This window comes from Polypterus senegalus, chromosome 15 (assembly GCF_016835505.1).
Source record: "Polypterus senegalus isolate Bchr_013 chromosome 15, ASM1683550v1, whole genome shotgun sequence".
NCBI classification, from domain to species: Eukaryota; Metazoa; Chordata; class Cladistia; order Polypteriformes; family Polypteridae; genus Polypterus; species Polypterus senegalus.
Window position 1 is genome coordinate 96417651 of NC_053168.1, and position 22042 is coordinate 96439692.

Here is a 22042-nt window from a genome sequence, read left to right on the forward strand (position 1 = left end):
GAGGCTTTTGCCTTATCAAGAGCAGGTCACCAAGATACTTTCTAAGGTTAAAATGATGTAGATGTGTAATGAACAGTCCCTTAAAAAGCAAGAACAAACTAGTAAGAAAGCCAAAAAACACCACTGTTATGAAGTGGTGACAAGATCAATGGAAAGACCAATAGAACACCCCTATTAACAAAGCAATGTTTAGAATAATGGAAGAATTGGCATGTATACAAAGTTACTGGTGGCTGTAGTCGACTGACTAAGATGATAGAACTCTGCATATTAAGAGTCAGTCGACATTATCTATACTAATAAAAGGCAAAGCCCTCACTGACTCACTCACTCACTCACTCACTCACTCACTCATCACTAATTCTCCAACTTCCCGTGTAGGTAGAAGGCTGAAATTTGGCAGACTTATTCCTTACAGCTTACTTACAAAAGTTAAGCAGGTTTCATTTCGAAAATTCTACACGTAACGGTCATAACGGTCATCTGCCATGTTGAACTTTCTTATTTACGGCCCCATCTTCACGAAATTTGGTAGGCGGCTTCCCTGCACTAACCGAAACCGATGTACGTACTTATTTCGGTGGTATGAAGCCACTGTCGGCTGTCATATTGAGCGTTCCAACGTCACTAATTCTCCAACTTCCCGTGCAAGTAGAAGGCTGAAATTTGGCAGGCTCATTCCTTACAGCTTACTTACAAAAGTTAAGCAGGTTTAATTTCGAAATTCTATGCGTAACGGTCATAATGTTCGACAACGTCCGCCATGTTGAACTTTCTTATTTATGGCCCCATCTTTACGAAATTTGGTAGCCGGCTTCCCTGCGCTAACCGAAACCAATGCATGTACTTATTTTGGTGGTATGATGCCACTGTCGGCCGCCATATTGAACTTTTCAACGGTCTTTGTTACTTATGGGCCCATCTTCAAGAAATTTGGTACGCGGGTTCCCAATGCTAACTGAATCCTACTTATGTACATATATACGTCCATAGCCTGCAGCTCGGTCACCGTGTGAGGCGGCGTTGGTCCCCATCCCAACGTCTCCCACGTTGTTGGCTGCCTGCCTATATAAGGCCGTCCGTCGCTCCAGTCTCTACATTCCCTTCCTTGCTTCGCCACGGGATTCACGTCTCCCTGCTGATAACTACAGCCTTTTTATTTAATCCACAGCTTCTCCGCTGTTTTATTGTTCGTTTATTATGATTATAGTTATTGTGTAGGTATTTTAGACTTACTTTACATTGTTCAGATACCCATTTCCTTTATCGTTCCAACCATACCCCTATTAACATGTCTATTGAGGTGATCACCATCGATCAAAGAACTGTCACTTACCGAGTGGTTTCCATGCCTAGAGATGGCACCTGCCTTTTCCATTCTCTGTGTTACATATTACACGGCCATATCAGGCTCACTCTTGATATCCGGAGGAACATTGTGTCTTATGTATTGAATGACTGGGACAGGTTCAAGGTGTGGACTGATGACGGTACAGGAGATAATTATATTACACAGGAGCACTATAAGAGTGAAATGCTTAAGCCCTTCACCTATGGTTCTGCATATGAGTTGATGGCTGCCGCTGAATTGTTCGGGTGTCGCTTTCAAGTGTACCGAAATGGACAAATATTTTACACCTTTCGACAACCACTAATGCCTCTTAAACATCTTAGATTCACAGGTGACAATTTCAGTAGTGGACACTTTGACGTTTATGAATGTTTAAACTCTCAAAAGCTGGATGTGAAGTTATCGATAAAACCGGTTGTATGCTTACAACGCTTGACAGATGCCGAATGTCACTTCAACACAAGTCCTGCAAATACTGTTGTAATTGAAACAAACCATGAAACTCAAACCAATTATGACAGCAGCAATCCAAGCTGTGAGATTTGAGACAAGATTACTTTTCACATGGCCAACTGTACGTTGCATGCTCAAGAGTAAGCTCAGCGCACAGCTTGGTCATATTATAACCGGAGGGCCAAACTCACAATGTGGTATACAAAGAGATCCTTAACAAATAATTATTGGTATATTTTCCCTCAGTTTAAAAAGGTTTAATTTTCTTCTTGATAAAAATTTTAAGGCAGTACTTCGCCGCTGTGAAGGGCGGGTATTTTACTAGTGTATTAGATAAAATAATGGAGTAGAAAAGTATAAAAGAGAATTAATTGTATTAATGATTGCTGAGACATTTGTGCATGTCTATGTGCAAATAAAGAACCATTCTGCATTTTCATCTGGTCTCCAAGAATGATTTATTTGAATACAGGAGAATGTTTTTTCCACAACAGCACCTATTATCAGAAGCCATGGTTCACTTCCAAAAAAGATTTGCACTCTGCAGGCAAGGTGGGAGCTTCTGTCTCAAATGTAGGAGTTTAAATATTTCATGGTCTTGCTCTTGCGGGTAGGTAGAGAGATCATAAAATTGACCAACTGGTACAGTGGTAACATTACTGTGAGCACTATGTGGGACTATGATGTTGAAGAAAAAACCTAAATCCATGGAATAAGGTATCAATATACAGATCAACCGACATCCCTGCTATCAGTCTTAGTCAAGAATTGTAAGCAGTGAATGAAAAATGTAACTGAGGATAAAATCACTGAAAATGAGTCTACTCCATATGATCGTAGACCTCATTGACTTTGACAGGCTTAGAGGCTCAAAAATCTCAATATACCCCAAATTACAGTTGCTGCTACAACATTTTGTGACGAGCTGAATTGTGACTGGCCTGAACCCATCCCCTGAGATGTGTACTGGACATGGCCCACAGGGCCAACATAGAATTATTAAGAGAGTCCTGGTCACATATGTTCACCTTCTCATTTCCGTGAGCAACTCTTACCAGGAGATGAAAACTGATGATGTGGTATGAAGAATATGTATGTCTGTATAAAGTATTTCTACCAATATCTATGCAGTGGTTGCTGCAGCAGCTTTAAAGGTACAAACAAACAGATTGCCAATAGGCTAAATTGATTGCCATCTCTTAATTTAAAGTGTATTAGTTAGCCTGGGCCTGTGATTCAGTGCACATTGTAACAGACAATCAACCTATGAAGGTTTCTTATCTATCTTAGTGCTGCTTTTATACGAAGTATAAGATGCATATACCAATTTCTTCAAAGATCTAAATATTTACAGATTCTGATCAAAAATAGACTCACATACTACAGTCTGCCTACCAAGGTGGCAAACCAATGAAAACATGGCTACACATAGAAAAGGGATTACTGAGACTTTGAAGAGGAGAAAACAGAGATACACTTCCCGTACTCCTGGCCAAAATAAAAGCGCAATACCTCTGTGAATTCTCCAGAAAAAGTAAGGCAACTTCTATTTATGCCACTTTAAATAAAAAAACTGAAGATGAATTTTCTATCACACTAAAAATAAACAGTGGGAGTTTCAGTGTACATGAGTATTTGGTAAATGCTAAACCTATTTGTTTAATAAACATATGTTTTTATCTTTATACCTGTTTTTGTAAAATTTTAAATTACAAAATAATGCACACCCTTTGAACTAATAAGGCAATAAAAAAACATACACTCACAGACCATCATTCAGATTTTTTGAGCCAACATAAAAACCCTACACCAGGCCTCCAGTACTATATCATTATCAGTACATTTTTCACAAACAGAGCAATGAGAAAAAACATCAAAGGATGGACTATTTCTGGTTTTGCTTTAGGCATGCAATAGTCATAAATAATGTAGGCTTCCTATACAATCATATTTCTATACAAAGGGTAACGATAAGACTGCTGGCTCCTTTTTGCAAAAGCCATCTTTTAATTTCTAATAAAAGATGTGCTAAACTACTAACCCTAATAAGTCAGAATAAAAATATGTCACTGTAATACAACAAAAAGTAAAAAAGTAATTTGTGAGTAGTTTCCATGTGGTCGAATACTTTGACAATTTTTGCAGCTTTATATTTGTACAGATATTGTTAAGGGGCAGAAGAGAGAGTCAGCAAGTTAACTTGTTACTTCAATTGATAAGGCCACAACTGCCTCCTAAAAAAAAGGCATAGGAGTGGTGAGTATCATAATGTGACAACTAACCACAGCTGTAGACTGTGCTGCTGCGAAACATCATCCAGCCCCAAAGGTAATGAAATGACAGCAATATCATGTGGGACAGGCAGAATGCCAACAAATGAATCAAGGCCAATGGTTTTCAGTAGAGCATTCATTGGTGATGCAGGTAAAGCCTTGCTGAAAAATACAGTGTATAGGACAGGCATCTTCATCTCACCTCATGTCATCTTTTCAAGGTGGAAAGGCAGGCAACTTGGCAGGCAGGTGAACTGTGATATGGACAAAGCCTTTCATTTATAAATAGTGGACTACAGGTGTTTGGATACAAAATATATACTGTATATACAGCATACCATTTGGTATTTGCATGCCTCATACAAGAACTGAAGTTTATTTGATTACTGGTGTTAATACTTATATTTTTGTTTTAAACTTTCTCGTGGCTATAAGTGACTACACTATACTGTACATTTTGTAGAACTGAACTTATGAAACTTGGTCACTTATTATTGGTAAAATATTCTGCTACATGCTGCTAAAATAACAATGAAATAGCAAATGCTGCAAACTTACATTTTGCAGAAAATTACAAATGGGAAGAAACTGATATCCTTCAGGCAGTAACCAGGACTGCCAAAGAGGTTCTTACTGATATGTAAATTTTGGATGAAGAAGTGTTGTAAAAGTGGTGTCCCTGTGGGTTCAGTGCTGGGCCAGCTACTCTTTTTAAAATATATAAATGATCTGGAGAAGAATATAAAAAAACAAGCTGGTCCAGGGTTTATTTCTGCCTTGTGCTCTATGCTGGCTGGGATATACTTCAGTACCCCCACAACAAAGGGGGTTAGACAAAAACTGATGTATTTATTTATTTTAAAAACTTCTGTAAAAAGACACAATTCTTTCTGTGCACAAATCTATCTATCTATCTAAAATGATATATACAGGGCACTGTTTCAAATGTGAAAAGGGCCTTATGTCGTACTTAAAAAGTCCATTTTCAAGTCAATAATGTTTTTGAGTGTAGATATAAGTTTTAAGACTGTACATATATTGTAAACCTGCAGTGGGCTGGTGCCAAGCCCAGCGTTTGTTTCCTGCTTTGCACCCTGTGTTGGCTGGGATTGGCTCCAGCAGTCCCCTGTGACCCTGTAGTTAGGTTATAGTGGGTTGGATAATGGATGGATGGATGGATGGATGGATGGATATATTGTAAATGAACATATCCATGTCTTTTTTAGGAAAAAACATTTTTTGATATCTTGCTCAATTAAAAGATATCCAGCCATGGTCTTCATCACATTGCCTTCCTCAGTCCTTGGCAAACTTTCACCAAAAGTTTGCACTTTCCCATATCTCATTATATAAATGCTGCAGTTTCCATTATTCTTATAATTACTCAAAGTTAAGATTTTCCTCAGGATTTTGACAAATAAGCTGTTATTTTACACATATGATATGTCCTGCTATGAAGAAGGAGAAAGGTAAAGTCAGGCTAAATAGTTACATACATAAGTGTGGTTTCATGTTTTACTTACCATTACATGAAACTCCACACACAACAGTCACTACAAATAGACAAGTCAAAAGGGATGTATCTCTACTTCATGAAAAATAGTGACATGAATCTGTGATAAAGAGTTTTACTTCATGTTTTCTTTGGCTATCATTTGTTTATTGAAGTCAAAAACTTTACTGCTTATAGAAATTGTGTCACTTAACACAATTATCTGTGGCAAATGAATGTAAATCATGACTGTAAAAAAATTAATTTGACTTGAAAAATAAAAATATTATCCGTTATACCTATCACAGTGGTTTTCTTATTGAGAATAACTTCCCTGAAATATACACTACTTTGCTTGAAGACCACAGACCTGTGCACAGACCAACACAATTTACCTGGAGTCAAACTTAGAATAACAGTTTAAATCACAAACCACACATCAAATGTTGAGAATAGATGTGCTTATCACCTGTGAACGTTATATTTCTTAGTGACTCTTAGAATCTGCCTCAGTGCTTTTTCTTATTAGAAAATGAGCAACTTTAAGAATTTCTGCAAGCAAACCCAGAATATACCAATGGAAGATGTGATTATTTCTATTTTTTTCAGAATATGTTCTATATTGCACAAAACATTAAACAAAATCATCTGGATAGATTTAGCTGGACATTATTATCTTCCTATATACATTGTCATGTATGTGCATCAGAGGGTTTCTTTTGGGCTTCTGAAAGGTAAGCACTACCACCCCAGGGGTGTGATCACTAATTGTCTTGTCTCTTTTGCCACTCACAGCACTGAGAAGACACCCAATGAGGTCTACTGACCCCACCCTTTCTGGATCATGAGCTATAACAGCAGGGCACTCCTGGAAGAAGACATTGTATTTAGGATGACCAGTTAGACAAAGCTCCAACCCTGAGGCCTAGTATCTCTTTAGAGCACATCCACTGTGCTTCAACCCTGGCTGATGTTCTAGCTGACATATTTAGCTTCTCCTTTATTCAAGCCACAATCCCTACCTGCTACAAAACAACCACCACTTCCAAAAAAGAGCAATGCTAACTGTCTGAATGACTACAGGACTGTTGCATTGACTCCGATAGTGATGAAATGCTTCGAAAGAATCATTTTGAGCCACATTCAGACATTCATACCTGACACAATGGAACCCCTACAGTTTGAATATAGACCAAACAGGTTGACAGAGGAAACATCACAGCATTGCATACAGTTCTTAAACACTTAGACAACAAGGACTGCAATGCCTGATTGCTGTTTATTGATTATAGCTCGGCTTTTAACACTGTGATACCAGCTAAATTCACCAACAAGTTATCCACTCTAGGTTTGCCATCTACACTCTGCCACTGGGTCCTGGATTTCTTAACAGGCAGACCCCAGTCGGTCAGGCCAGGGAACAACATTTCAAAAACAATAATCATAAATACAGGAACCTCACAAGGATGTGTTTTTGGGTCCTTTATTGTACAAGCTCTTTACCCATGACTGCGTCACTTCCCAACATAAAATCAGCATTGTTAAATTTGCAGATGATAACACCATCATTGAACTGATTTCTGGGGGTGATGAGTCAGCGTACAGGAGGGAGGTGGCTGGCCTTGTAAACTGGTGTCAAGACAGAAATCTCTTTTTTAACACCAGCAAAATGAAAAACAAAATGATTAATGATGCACGGAGGAAGAAAGGTCAGCACCTACCACTATACATCGGAGAGACTGAGGTGGAGAGAGTGGCCACATTTAAATTTCTTGGTATTAACATCTCTGAGGATCTCACTTAGACCTACTGTACCACATCACAGACCTGATGGGGAAGCCTGGCATTATTTGTATTTTCTGAGAAGGACGAGTATGTCAGTATGTCATGCCAGGCACTATCCATATCAACTTCTACAATTGAGAGTACAGTCCTGGTTTGGGAACTGCACAGAACGGGACCACAATTTTCCACAGCAGGTGGTTAAATCAGTACAAAATATCATCAGAACAGCACTCCCTGCACTAGAGGACATCTGTAATATCAGAGTTTTCAAGAGGGCCCCTGACATTACTAAAGACACAACCCCCCCTTTAACTGCTACCATCATGGAGACACTATAAGAGCATAGCAGCTAGAACATCAATGCTAAAAGATAGTTTTCTCCCTTATGCCATCACGCTGGTAAATAGAATCTATTCACTGCACCTCCCCTCAGTACTGCAGGCTAACTTGTGTCTGGAGGATGGAAGGCCATCTTGAGACCATTGCAGAGCTTACATTGAATCATTTATTTGCATGTTTGTTTCTTCATGTGTTTTTAACCTGAGTGTTTTTAGTTTATTGTTGTGTATTCTTGTCTGTTGTTGTGCATTTTTGTCTATTGCTGGAGGACATGTTGAATAAGATTTTCATTGTACTGAGTAGATATGACAATAAACCTTAAGTTGAAGTATATCTTATTATTTCAGTAAATGGGGTTACCCAGTTAGCAACCCAACATTTCATTTGGACTCTTAGTTGATATGAACATATACCTTGGATGTAAACAGAAGTAAATATACATATGTACATACATACACATAAACATACACTAACAATCAAAAGGTTTAGAACACCTCAGTTTTTCCAGTTTTAATTCAAATTTAATCATTTTAAATGCATTAAATGACCTAAAATTGTGACAATGTAAGCAGTAAACTGCCAGAGGTTTAAATTTAAGGGTTAGGGTAGCAAAAACTGAAAAAAGGACATTTAGAAAGTTACAAATAGGCCTTCTACAGGGAACAACTAATAAGTTCCATCCATTTTCCAACCCGTTGAATCCGAACACAGGGTCACAGGGGTCTGCTGGGGCCAATCCCAGCCAACACTGGGCACAAGGCAGGAACCGATCCCGGGCAGGGCGCCAACCCACTGCAGGACACACACACACACACTCACACACCAAGCACACATTAGGGACAATTTAGAATCGTTAATCCACCTAACCTGCATGTTTTTGGACTGTGGCAGGAAACCGGAGTACCCGGAGGAAACCCAAGCAGATACGGGGAGAACATGCAAAATCCATGCAGGGAGGACGTGATCCCGGGTCTCCTAACTGCAAGGCAGCAGCGCTACCACTGCGCCTATTAGTATTAGTAACAACTAATAAGTTACAGCCTACAAATGTTCTGCAGTAGTTAAAATAAGTTAAGCCTTGCAAGTTGAAGCAAACAATTTGCACTGGTGTCTCAAATTCTGTTGATTACTTTCTTTCTGTCTTAAAGCACAGTTGAAACAAACTGTGTTACCACACCCTCTGAAATACTACTTCAACAATTTTACACTGTACAAAGTTGTAAATTCCAGTAATGGCAAACAATGGCAGTCAACAAATGAAATGAGACAGAGCATCATTACCCTTAGAAGTATAAGCCTTTCATTGAGAGAAACTGCAAAAAAAATCAATGAGTGTCAATGAGTACAGTGTTCTACACAATCCAAAGGCAATTGCAAGAAACTCTGACAGGAAGACATCTGGCAGACACAGTCACAAACCAATCAGAAGACAAGTTTCTGCATGTCCCCAATTTGTATGATAGGAGCCGCACAGCACAACAGCTTCAAGCACAGCTTAACAGTGGTCAAAAAAAGCAAGTCTCAACTTCTACTGTAAAGAGGTGACTTTGTGCTGCAGGTTCAAAAGGGTGAGTAGCAGTTAGGAAAAGGACAAAATAGGGCCTTGAAATATGAGTTGTAAACTACTGCAGACTGGAAGAAAGTCATATGGACCAATGAATCAAAATTTTAAATCTTCAGTTCATCACGCATGGTATTTTAAAGCCATCGAGTTGGTTAAACGATGGTTCCTCAGTTTGTTACATCAACTGGTCTGGGATTTTTTTTTTTTGCTGAAAGCAGAGTTGGTGACTTACACAAAGTGACTGGTATTCTACATCAAAGGGGTTACCACAATTTAGTTGTTATATCAGCAAAAGGACAATACTTTGATTAATCAAAAATATGAAAAAATGTTTGTACACCTAGTGATTCCTTGATTTCCTTTTTTATTTGCCATTGTTTATTTGTTCTATGCCTCAATTTCCAGAAACTTTAAGACATTAAACTGTGTGCATTTCCATAAATACTGAAAATAACTGAGGTATTGTAAAACTTTTGACCAGCAGTGTATACATTTATATAGTTTACTCTAAGGTTTTGAAACCACAATATGTTTGTCACCATAAATAATATTGCATAAATTTTAAAGCTGTTTCAAATCATAGTGTGAATTTGATTAACTCAGGTACAGGATAAAATGAGTGTTCCTTCCATAATTTGTCCTTCATTAAATTTGACCTCATGAATTAAAGGAGATGTTATACACATGACTGAGTTACTAAATCATGAAATACTCTGTTCTGGAAGTTGATGCCATCAAAGTACATTCATTTAGTTAATAAAGTAAAGATTAATAAATGCAACTTAAAGGAAAGAATAATTTTAGAAAGTTATACAGGTATTCTAATATAGTAGATATTGTACATTTTCACAAACACAAACCTAAAATGAGTCTATAAAACAGCTGATATATGGGATCATGTACTGCCCTCTTTTATTATGCCTACCTGTCCAACTAATGTGGCCACGCCTTTTCTCTCCAATATGGGTCAAACGTTTCCAGTACCTGAAAGGTACACTTACCCTTTAATACCCTCAGGAAATAATACCTGTTACCTCCCAGGATGCCATACTCCCCCTCCTGTAATGTTTGAAGTCTGTGCCCCTGTATGTTTCAAGAAACCTTTCAAGAAACATGCTTTCTGGGGAAAATGTCCTCTGGTTGTTCCCATTATTTTGCATGGACAGTGCACATTTTCATGTCTCTTTTTGGGCTCAGCCCTTCCAAATTCGAGCTATTATTTTCCGCCAGACAATCACGGCAGTATTATAACTGGAAAGCAGGCCTGAGTAATTAGAATGATTTGGGTCACGCAGGAAGTCGGTAGTGTTTTCTTACATAGCAACCTTTCCAGTTCAAGGTCTAATGCTTTAATCTGTGGAATAAACTCTGGGACATAGTTTTTATACTGTAACTTATAAAAGGTCCACCCATTGGTCTAATTTTATATGATGATAAATGAAACAAACATAAATCGGCACATTTATTTGGACGAGTTGTCTATTATTAAAAAATAAAATAGTTATAAAAAGTAGCCACGCCTTTTTTTAATCACATTGAAAAATTCTAACATGATCGCGAGACACTTAATAGAAGCAAAACACTCATTCCCAAACAAGCACACAGAAACGTTTATTTAAACTATAGAAAGGGCACTTCCTTCCGTCAGGATAATTTCGCTACAGTGTGATCCACCGTCAGTCGCAGCTGTAATGCAGGGGGCGGAGCGCTCCGCGCCACCTTACGCAAAACCGGACAGCTCCGTGGTGCTGAACCTGCGCCCGGCGTGGGCCAAAGTACCGAGCCAGACGAAAAAAGCAACCCGCTATAACCCCGGCTCTCAAAATGCTTATGAGATCATGAGGAGCTTTAGTGAGCATTTAAGCTACACAGTAATGTAATAAACAGAGTTCTGTAGTGCCACCGACGAAGATGGCTGCCGTTGCTAACCCAACCAAAGCCAAGAGAGTAAAAAGCTAACTCTATATAACGATGCTGATACAATCGTAGGAAATGGGGTAAAAGGAAAAGAAAGTAAATAAACATAACAATCAAGGCAAACCGCAAGCTTTGGATAGTAATAGATAAAGGACGAAATGGTCATCAATCCGCTAATAAAGGTGCCTTGTGCTCTTCTTCCTTAGTATCACCCGAATTTTATTTTCATTAGCTATTAAACGTTAAAATCGACAGGGGGAACCTGGCAATGGCACTTTACACGTAAGCAGCCATATTGAATGATTTAATGCAACAAATACAAACATTCAGCTTCTCCGCCTACCACACCAGAAAAGGCATGTAATTTTGGCATGGATTTACTGGGTCGCTTCACTTTGCAGCTCCAACACAAATTAGTATTAACAATAACAATAATAATAATAATAATAGTTGAAAACGTGAACAAGTCCAGAAAGTGTTTTACTTCTACGATTATGTCGTTACACAAATACATACGGTGCACAAAATTTGCGCATTATTTTCAGCCTAAGCACAGCGTGAACCTACAGTTTAACGAACGCACAGTAGGCATAAAGGATAAAGGAATAGGCGCACACCATGTGCCTCCCCACCCCCCAAATCTGTTTGTTTTAAACGACTCACTTTAGCATTGATTGTTCTTTCTCCTCTTCTTTTTTCTGTCGATCCATAACGGCAAGAATGATCTTTCTTTCTTCCTCTGTAAGGTGACTAAGGTCCGGCATTTCAGGCAGGATAGCCGCTGATGGAGGAGGGCCGCCCCGGGGCCCAAGTGAAGCAGACATTTTTTTTCCCTTATTTTTAGGCAGATACGCTAAAAATTGATTAATCAACAGCCGTAAAGCAAATTGACCTTTGAATGTAAAGATTATTACAATTATTAAAATTGAAATGTTAAATATATTAATTAATATTCAGCTGTTGTCAAATAAGAAATTGAGGATGATGACACTTCAGTTTATGGATGAGATATCTTCAAAATTATTTTGATAAAGTATAAAAAATGAGAGAAAAAAGGCAACGGCATATGCATTTCTACAGAAAATGCAATAGTAAATGTTGCTTAATAAAAACAACTTGTCATAAGAAGAAAAATAAACTGTATATGCCCCTTTGTGTTACATTAACATTGTACATGAGAACATATCGTCTTTAACTGTCAACAACCAGGAAGGTACAGACCAAAATCCAGATGGAGAGCTGGATGCACACAATGGATGCTCAAAACAGTTCGATTCCTGACTGAGATGCTTCAAAGGGGTTGTTAATGTGAATAAAAAGATCCTTTGGGTCGAGTGCAAATGGCAATCAGTCCCACAGGCTGAAAGTATTCCACTCATAATTCTCTCCCTCCATCCATTGATATACACGCAGAGGAACAGATGGTAAGGTCTCGCCTGTTTTATGTTATTATGAAGCCAGGAAAAATAATTTCTAACCCATTGCCATCATCTTCTTGGTGACGTTATTTGCATTAGTGAATCGACATGCTTTACCTTCTTTCTTCTTGTTCTCTTGTCGACACACTCTCTTTTCCGCGGCGCTCTCTCTCTCGATTTTTAATTCTTAAAGGTTCCTTAAATGCACAAAAATGGATGTAATATTAAAAATCCCAATAGGAAGACGAGGCGGAGCAAGAAATTCACGTAAAACGTCGCAGCGCGTATCTAGAGATGGAAAGCGGAAAAGACGAACTGAATTCGGTGCTCTCTGGCAGGCAACCCTTTCGCGGAATTAAGCGACAGAAGGAAAACACGCAATGGACTCTCTGGATTTAACTGACTGAGCGCAAAACTCCAATGAAATGACCACCCAAAGTTGCCGACGTTATAAAGCAATCTAATTAAATTAACTTAGTCTTTTGGCAGTTTGAGCTAGAAATGCATTAGTGAAATCTCGGGTCAGCAAAATAATTTTTAACGACCCTTACTGCTATTCGATTGAATTAATTTTGTTACTTTTCTTTAAATGCCACAGTTTGCTTTTAATATTTAACACTTGCGTGTTCAAAACATTCGTAATCACTAATTTAGCAAATACTCAGAAAAATAAACACACTATGTATGTTGATGTGTTATCACAGTTCAACCCTGCAAAACATTTGTGAAGTGAGTTTTAGTTTCTGCTTAGTATATTTAAGGGAATACGAGTCGGGTTTCGTATCTTTTAATAATTAACCTAGTCTTTGTTCAAGAAGAAAGTACATATAATATGCATTAACATAGTGTTTTCAAACATAGACTGAAGACACACAGGGGAATAAAATGTCTCAGAACCTGTAAAGACCATTGTCATTTTTATCCTGCTGATGTTGTGTGCGCAGTAAAAGTGCCCCTGCGTACACCTAACCAGAAAGACACGCGATCTCCCCATAAAGTCACCCCTGTCACATACAATCGAAATAAAGGCTAACATCCACATACAGTACGTTAAATCGCTTTGACAGTGCTGACGTCAACACTTCGGCGGATCATTTTCATACAGTATCTAAAAAGGGACAATCTTCACAACGCTGCGCGTTACCCATGACCAGGTGTGTAATTTGTGATTTTTACACGATGGCTTAGAGAAGATTTTTGATATTAGTACGATGATTAAAGCTATTGGACCGTGTCTGAAATTACATTTTAATATTGTCCAATGCGAAATATTTTTCAGAGGTCTTTTAGCTTTTGTACCATAAGAAGGCTTCAACAAGTCATGATAATGCGAAAGAAAGGGGAATTTTGAAGAAAAGCCAAAAAAATAAAATAAAAAATAACGAACCGTACGTGTTGCAAGACACTACAAGGTATATTTAAGGATACATTCTGTGTGTCGTTTCCTAGTTATAATGCTTTCGTCTTCTAATTGAAATCAATGTCTTAATTGAATGTTTGACGTGCTTATCTCACGTGACACGTTTTATAAAAAAAATGATTTTAAAAACGGTGCTTCATTCTCCTCTTCCTTCAAAACCACAAAATTCTTGAACTCGCTTAATCCACTAAAGGGAAAGAAGAAATAACGATATGTCAACCCATCGCACTCACACACACACAAACCACATGTAAACACTTTCACGCTCACCCAAAGGCAACTAGGAATCACTAGTCAGATTAAAGCGTCTTTGGGATGCGGGAACAAAAGAGGATTACCTGGAGGCAAAAAACAAAAGTTCCACGCAAGGTGAGCATGCAGACTCCACATAGGACTGCAACCCGTTCCCAATAAATAAATTAATAGTCTAACGAGTAAATTTATTTTCAATCTATGTATTATTGCACAGCGCCCTGCCCATATTGAAAGTTGGAGTATCTGCAAAACTTTCCAGCGATAATGCAATTACAAGAAATGAGTCCATATATGGTCAATACACAAGAACACCCAGTAAAACCGAACACGTTGAAAGTGATTCAAATGAGCAAATCATGATAATACAAGTTCATTAACATTATAAATGATTTATGATCAAGTGTAGGGAAGGAATGCAAAAATTACAAGTCAGCAGCATTCCTGGCGAAATTAAACCTCTAGGGTCCAACAAATACAGTTAAAGTTTGACAAAGTCTCAGTTCCGGTGATCTCCCAACCCCGAGCCTTCTGCAGTTTTATAAGAACATGGACAACATAATAAGAACATCGAATCCTTTCATCCTTAGATTGCAAATCAAATAAAGGAAATCAGTAAATTTGAACAATAACACATTCTTAACAATCTCCATTTCTAACTAATCACTGGGTCTTTCAGAAAGATAAACACATAATATTCTTAATGATACATCTGTTACAACTTTATTTCAAGTAATACTGATTTCAACATGGTTTATACACACTCCATAATAATGACTTTTGGAGTTACTAGTGATATTGTTAAAATTCTCAAATATATGTGTGGCATGAACAATTACTTCTTAAGTATACTCTGTTTCATCCATGGCTTGATGTATAGTTAAAGTCTGGTTTACACAGGAAGAGGTAAAGTAGCTACCCAATTTTTTTCAGGTGAAAGGCTAGTGTGGACTATTTCTGCCATTGTCTGCATGCATCTCTTTCAGGATGATAGGTGATAATATGACTTATAGACACAACTCTGTCTTCGTTTAGTTCTCTAACTCTTGTATCATGTTATGACTGAGATATATATGAAAAGTTCCAATTTGCCGTTACGAGAAAGCCATAATTTATTCCATATCAATATGATACATAATCTAATTTACCGGTACTTTGATTGTTACGTAGTATTGTTTTATTTTAAAAACAAGAAGCTAAGCAATTTTAATGTTCAATATATGTTGGAAAGTATTGTATTGTACCTTTCAGAAGAAGTCACGTAATAAAAAATTGTCTAATGCTATACTGAAGTTAACATCAGTTGTGTTCAGTTTGAGCTCAGTTTATATTTTTTTGTAAGAAAAGAATACGCATGATTTAATCATTCTGTATGCCTACATGTTTTCTAATCCGTTTAGTGAAAACGTTAAAATATAGCTGTTTTAGCACTGCTTTAAATGTTAAAATATTTTGATAGCTATTAGAGAGGAAACTTCCTAGTTTTTTGTCATTTTCATTTCCTAAAAAAATATAATTCCATTTTATATCTCAGTTAAAACATGACGATTTTTATAATATTTATATATTATATTCTCTGACTGGTCTCGCGCGAAAGAAAATAATTCAGTAATGTAAGAGTAAGTAAATCCAGTTGTGCAATAATTGCAAAATAGTTCGTAAAAAATAATGGTTTTAATGACGGACTGTCGTGATTTTCATCAAAAAAATGTTTTTACAAAAAAAACAACATATTAAAAAAATAGGGAAAATCTTGAACAAAAAATCTACTCCACTTTTCATAGAGATTTAAGATAAAAATACAATGAAAAAATAAGAAGCAGAGCGGTAACATAACGTTAAAAGTCAGAATTACATACTTCAACAAAGCCAGTTTATTACAGCGACTTTTTAAATGAAACCAGTCATTTTTAATTTAATAAATAATCAGATAAGCCACATGTGTTTATAACTAGAGATTGCATATTCTATTATGTAGTATATTGTTATTGAATATTAATAAAAAAAATAACCACAAATTGTTATATGGCATCTGAACAGTCAATCAGCGAAACATAACGCGTCGTATTGTGCTATATGTCAATTTTAAAAAGATGGTGTTACATGGCAAGGTAATCTCGTTGTATATCGAACAACGGTTTTGGAATTAAATGCTTCTGATTTAATATCATTTCATAAAATATAACAAGGATAGATAGATAGATAGATAGATAGATAGATAGATAGATAGATAGATAGATAGATAGATAGATAGATTTTTTTAAATAGGGATATAGCAATAGTCTTTCACGTAATTTGAATATTAATGAAATGCGCTGGAATCGGTTCAGAATTTTTATTACTTACTGAATCCGTTTTAGTGGCGAATACCTGCGGGCATTAGTCAAAAATTCTAAGCTTAAATGATTATAACATTCAAAAATACAACGCAGCATTTCTGTTATTTGATTTTCTGTGTCTGTTTCAGTTGTTCCGTTTTACCATTCAAATACACTATGTTCTGTATACACATACTTTTTGGAAAATAAAAAATAATCAAGTGTTTTAAAGAATCCCAGACTTGTTTACAAAGCGTGTTCGCTCAAAAATACAAAACATTTGTACTCGCTTTATTATGCAATATTGTGAAATTCTATTCTATTTGTTAAATATTCACGGGGAACGGGGAGGCGTTTGTCATGAGCCTTGTTACCAACCTCCCTGGTTCAGTATTCTCTAAAAATTATATCGACCGAATCGTTTTTAAGACTCGGGAGCAAACCTGCCTGACAAAACTGCGAAAGTCAGCCGAGCATTCTGTGTCTGGACATTCGCGTGACCATAGGCGTTGTGCTAGGCAGCACTGTCAACGAGTTCGTATAGCAGCAGAGATAAAGGACCGCTTGCCTCAGATGAAGAAAGGGTTCTAAAACTTGCTACAACTACAATGTAAAATTAGGAATTTTAAATGGTTATAAATCCAGAACTTCAAGGGACAGCACAATTGGCAAAGATTAAGGCACGACTTTCAGTTATTACTTGCGGTTAATGAAGGTGCTGTCTATGATGAAGCTGTAATATGTACTTCTAAGATGTACACAAAGTATTAATAGATGGCAGCTCTGAATGCAATATGATCATTTACCGTCTGTCACGCGCATACTGCCAGTTTCGCTAGTGCCAGAACTAGCGAGAGCACTTTGAGTATAAAAATGAACAGGTTCTATGGTACAGATTTAATCCATAGACATGATAAAAATAAGGATTTTTTTTGGTATAGACTAGTGCAATAATGCATGTGTCATTAATATATTTTTGGTTTTAGTGATCAAAAGCCTGTGAAGGAAACATCCCAGGGCTTTTACAGTTTCAGAAAGGGTATACATATGTTTCTTTGTTCGTTCTCAACCTGACTCCATGTTAGCTAAGACTGTTTCAAAACTACCTTTAACGATCCTGACATAAATAAGAAAACGTACTGCCAGTTTTGAGCAGAATGCAATGATTAATCTTTACCTTTTCCCTGAGGTTTTTGCCCCTGAAGTAATTGTACTGGTCACTTACCTATTATGCTGCACGTTCCAAATCTCAAAATATCAGAGGATATTGAAGGTCAGTCGTTGAGGGAACTGAGTACTGTACTACATTTTTTGGAATTCTGATTGTATATGTTCTCTGCAAGTTCAGTTTGAAATTTAAAAAAAAAGTCACAAGGGGCTGTAGGAGCAGATAAGATAGTAAGAAATTAACTAGCAGCAGATACTAGCATTTAAGTTAAATCACTTAATTTTAATAATAAAATAAAAAGCTACGGCAGTTTTAGTAATCCTAAATCAAATTATAATAATGAGGTCAGTGCAATGCAAGTCCTGTTGGATGTTGGACTTTTTAGGTGACGGCTTGGAGGAGCCAGTCTTTTATGAGGGCTATATCTGTGGAGATGCCAGTTGATCCAGCACCTTGAGCTCAGGGTTGCTAAGGCAATTTAAAAAGCCCCATGAGAGGCTGGGCATCAAACTAAAAGAAGTGGGAGTACAGGGTGATGTTTGTAGATGGGTGCAGAACTGGCTCAAACACACGAAACAGAGGGTGATGGTGCAAGGAACCTTATCAGAATTGGTCGATTTTAAGAGTGGTATTCCACAGGGGTCATTGCTAAGGCTGCTGCTATTTTTAAATATATGAATGATTTGGATTGGAATATAAGTAACAAGCTGGTTAAGTTTGTAGATGATACCAAGATAGGTGGATTGAAAGATAATTTGGAATCTATTAAATCAATACAGAAGCACTTGGACAGTATACAGGCTTGGACAGATTTGTGGCAGATTTAATTTAATTTTGGATTAACTGGAGGCTGTATAAAGAACAGTTTGAATATCCAGTGAACATCGAATTGCAGTAGTTAATCCTACTGGAAATAAATGCATGAATTAATTTCTCAGAATCCTGTTTATTTAGACAGCGCCTTAATTTTCCAATATTTTTAAAATGGAAGAAATATGATTTGGACAACTTTGTAATGTGCTCTTTAAATGACATGCTAGAGTCAAAGATAACTCCTAGATTGCGGGCTGATTCCGTAAAATTAATGGTGACTCCAACTGATTTAAATGATGACAAAATATTGTTGTGATCAGTGTCATTCCCTCTATCAATTAACATCTCTGTTTTATGGGTGTTTAAAGATAGGTAGTTCTCATCCATCCACTCCTTTAATTCACTAACACAACTAATTAAAGACAAACTTGGAGAAACTACATTTGATCTAAATGAAAGGTATAACTGGGTGTCATCTGCATACAAGTAAAAATTAACATTATGTTTCCTAATGATAGATCACAGTGGAAGCATGTACAGTACACCTTTACCTCAGTAAAGGTCCCAGTACTGAGCCCTGCGGGACACCGTATTTCAGTTCTATGTATAATGATGGAGTACTGTCAGCACATTTCTGTACATATTAGAATCAATTTGATAAATAAGCATTAAACCAAGTGAGCACAGTGCCTGTAAGCTCAACATCATTTTCTAGCCTGTGCAGTAAGGTAGAATGGTCAATGGTGTCAATTGCTGCTCTTAAGTCTAACAACATAATTACAGTGGAGTTTCCTTCATCAGAGGATATCAGAATGTTTGCACTTACAGGTAAAATAAATATCTTTTGTGATGTTTTAATGCGAAATGTGAGTTGTGAACACCAACATTTTGTAAATGTTAAAGCAAAACAAGCTTATTCAGTTTGTATGGGTTGAAATAAACTATGAGAATAAACGTTAGAAAACATGGGTAGCTCTTGGCCATTTTCATTTTGTAAAAGTAGCTCTCAGGGGAAAAACGTTTGGAGACCCCTGCCCTAAGGTGATCTCGAGATGTCTTCAACTAACTACACTAACAAAGCTGAGCTTCTAGAAGCCTTTGATAGCTGGACCGGTCATATACCTGTCCTCTCAGACTGTAAGATGCCAGTCCTCCACACTTTGATGCATTCCGAAGAGTCAGTCTACAATAGTGCAGGACAGCCAGCTGCTGCTGACTACCTGTTTTGGATGACAAACCCCCAAACTAACTCCGCCTAACCAAATGATGACTATAGGTAACCTACAAACCAGCTACTCTGCTGCAGACCAACTGCTGACCGCCGACGATGTGTTTTGGCTGGGCAACAACCAGCACCTCTATTGCTATATTCCCGATCAGGCATGTTGGTTTATGGAACAAACGGCGACCACTGATTGCCTGTTTTGGCCTGACGATATCCTCCCCATCTCCGGGTAGTCTCTTCCTAGCAGCTTGCCTCCAGACCAGCCGTCTTGGCCGGACTTTCTTATGCCTTCAACTGACCAGATCTATTGGCCTGAGCCTCATTTACCTGCCCCGATGATATGTATTGGTTGGACAATCTTATGGAGAACTGTGCAGTATCTGACATTTTGTGCCTGCTAATGATGTTCTGGGGAGCCTAACAGGGGCTGAGAAGATAGCCATTCAGGCTATGCGGCAAAAAAAGGCTATGGACGAACTAGTAGAAGCTCTGGCCACTTGGAAAATATCGCCCAAGGAGTGTGTTTATGCAGGTATGGACCTTGAACAAACTAATGGACCCCTGGGTGAAACATTTCAAAAGTCTTTGAAACTGATTAAGAGTTTTATTGCTGCTCTGCTGGATATAATAGTTGATTGGGACCTAAATCGTACCTGTCAGGGATGTTTAATAGGCCACCCCATTCAAAAACAGCATACATGTCTGTTTGAGCCTAACTGTGTTCATCAGGTTAGACATTTTCAAGAGGTAATGGCTGTGTTCCGCAAACCGTGGCACAGGAGCCTTGTCATAAAGACTCTGGTTTGCTTTAACATCTTTCTGCCTTTACACAAGATTCACACATTTGTACAAAATGCTATCGATGACTTGAAAAAGGAACATTCTATCAATGAGGCTATTGTACAAGCCTTTCATAACATGGACGATAACTCTTACTCAAAAATACACAAAATAGCCAATGCCTTCTCTAAACATCATTTTTCTAAACCTGATATGCCTGATGTACCTTTGGGGTTTTACAGGGAATATGATATGGAAAAAGCAGATGAAGTGTCTAAACTGAATGTTCCTGTAATATAACATGTTGTTTAGTTGTAATATTATGTTTTTGAATTGTAAATCAGCTCTGAATTTTAATATTGTTTTTGAAATTTGCTTTTGAAAATTACCAATAAAGTACCATTTGATTTTTAAAACACTGACATTTTTCTTTCACTGTCGATGATGGAGGGCTACATGAAAAAAGTTTCTTATAAACCGGCAAATCCTGGCAGTTTTGGGGGAAAAGACTCTCAAAAGAGCTCTTGAGGTTTCGGTTCAGAAAAGTAATGACCATCAGGTGTCAGATTGGTTATTTGGTCAATATTCTTATACAATTCATAAACCCGCTAGAATACATTTTAAGAGAAATAAGGTTTATATATCCGATATAGACTCACAATGGCAGATGGATTTAGCGGACATGGCAAATGTGTCCGAACATAACCAGGGTTATAAATATTTGTTGACCTGCATTGATGTCAACAAATTTGAGCAGAATATTCATTTGTGTTGAGTCTGAGTGAGTCACCCTTTGTCTGACTTTCTTTCTGTCTCTTTCAGACCACACCTCTTCAGAGTAGCAGCAGAAGCACAGAGCAGCAGCGTCTCCCGCAGGAACATAGCCCTTCGCAAACACCCAAGTAAGTTCAACTGAAGCAAAGCCGGCAGCTGACCAGGAGAAATAACCGGCAGTGAGTTGATCGTCCAGCGGGTGGTGGAAACTTAAAGCCGACGGTCATTTAGTGATTGGCCAAAGTTATTACAAAAATGGTGAAGATGATATCAACACTAAACATAAGTTCTATCTGCTATCTGCCTGTTGAGGGTATGTTTATATGTTGTGTGTCCTGCAGCATGTACAGTTCAGGTTTTCCGGCTGACAGTGTGGACAGCTTCACCTGCCAAAAGTGTTTAGTTAATTTAGAGTTGGTTGGGAAAACACACGAATTGGAGGACCACGTTAGGAACCAGATAGCAATTAGGCAAACCGAAAATTGGATTGAATCAGTTTGTTTAGACTATTCGGCTACTTCTGATTCAACTTCAGTCTCTCCAGGTCCCACTGTATTCAGTGAGCCACCGAAGTCAGCAGCACCAATTCAGCCACAGGGCGAGTAGGTAACAGTAAGACAGGGGTCTAAGAAGCCAAAATTTAGTCCCTCGGCACCCAAGGTCACCAATTCGGACCCAGAACAGATTCTCAGCACTCTGC

The 22042-nt window shown here is 37.7% G+C and overlaps 1 protein-coding gene across 38 annotated transcripts in view; it reads right to left on the minus strand.

Annotated features, from left to right (window-relative positions):
- rims2a (regulating synaptic membrane exocytosis 2a) overlaps positions 1 to 12869 on the minus strand; it is a 1270129-nt gene extending 1257260 nt beyond the window's left edge. For 21 of the 38 annotated variants that reach the window (XM_039736811.1, XM_039736805.1, XM_039736815.1 and 18 more), the window contains exon 1: positions 11838 to 12868. In XM_039736811.1, coding sequence (XP_039592745.1) covers positions 11838 to 11998 — 161 coding nt within the window. In that variant the 5' untranslated portion in view covers positions 11999 to 12868. Of the gene's footprint in view, positions 1 to 11837 lie in introns of all 38 variants that reach the window. The other 17 variants (XM_039736821.1, XM_039736819.1, XM_039736834.1 and 14 more) reach the window with 3 other exon arrangements.
- Between the last annotated feature and the right edge of the window lie 9173 nt (positions 12870 to 22042).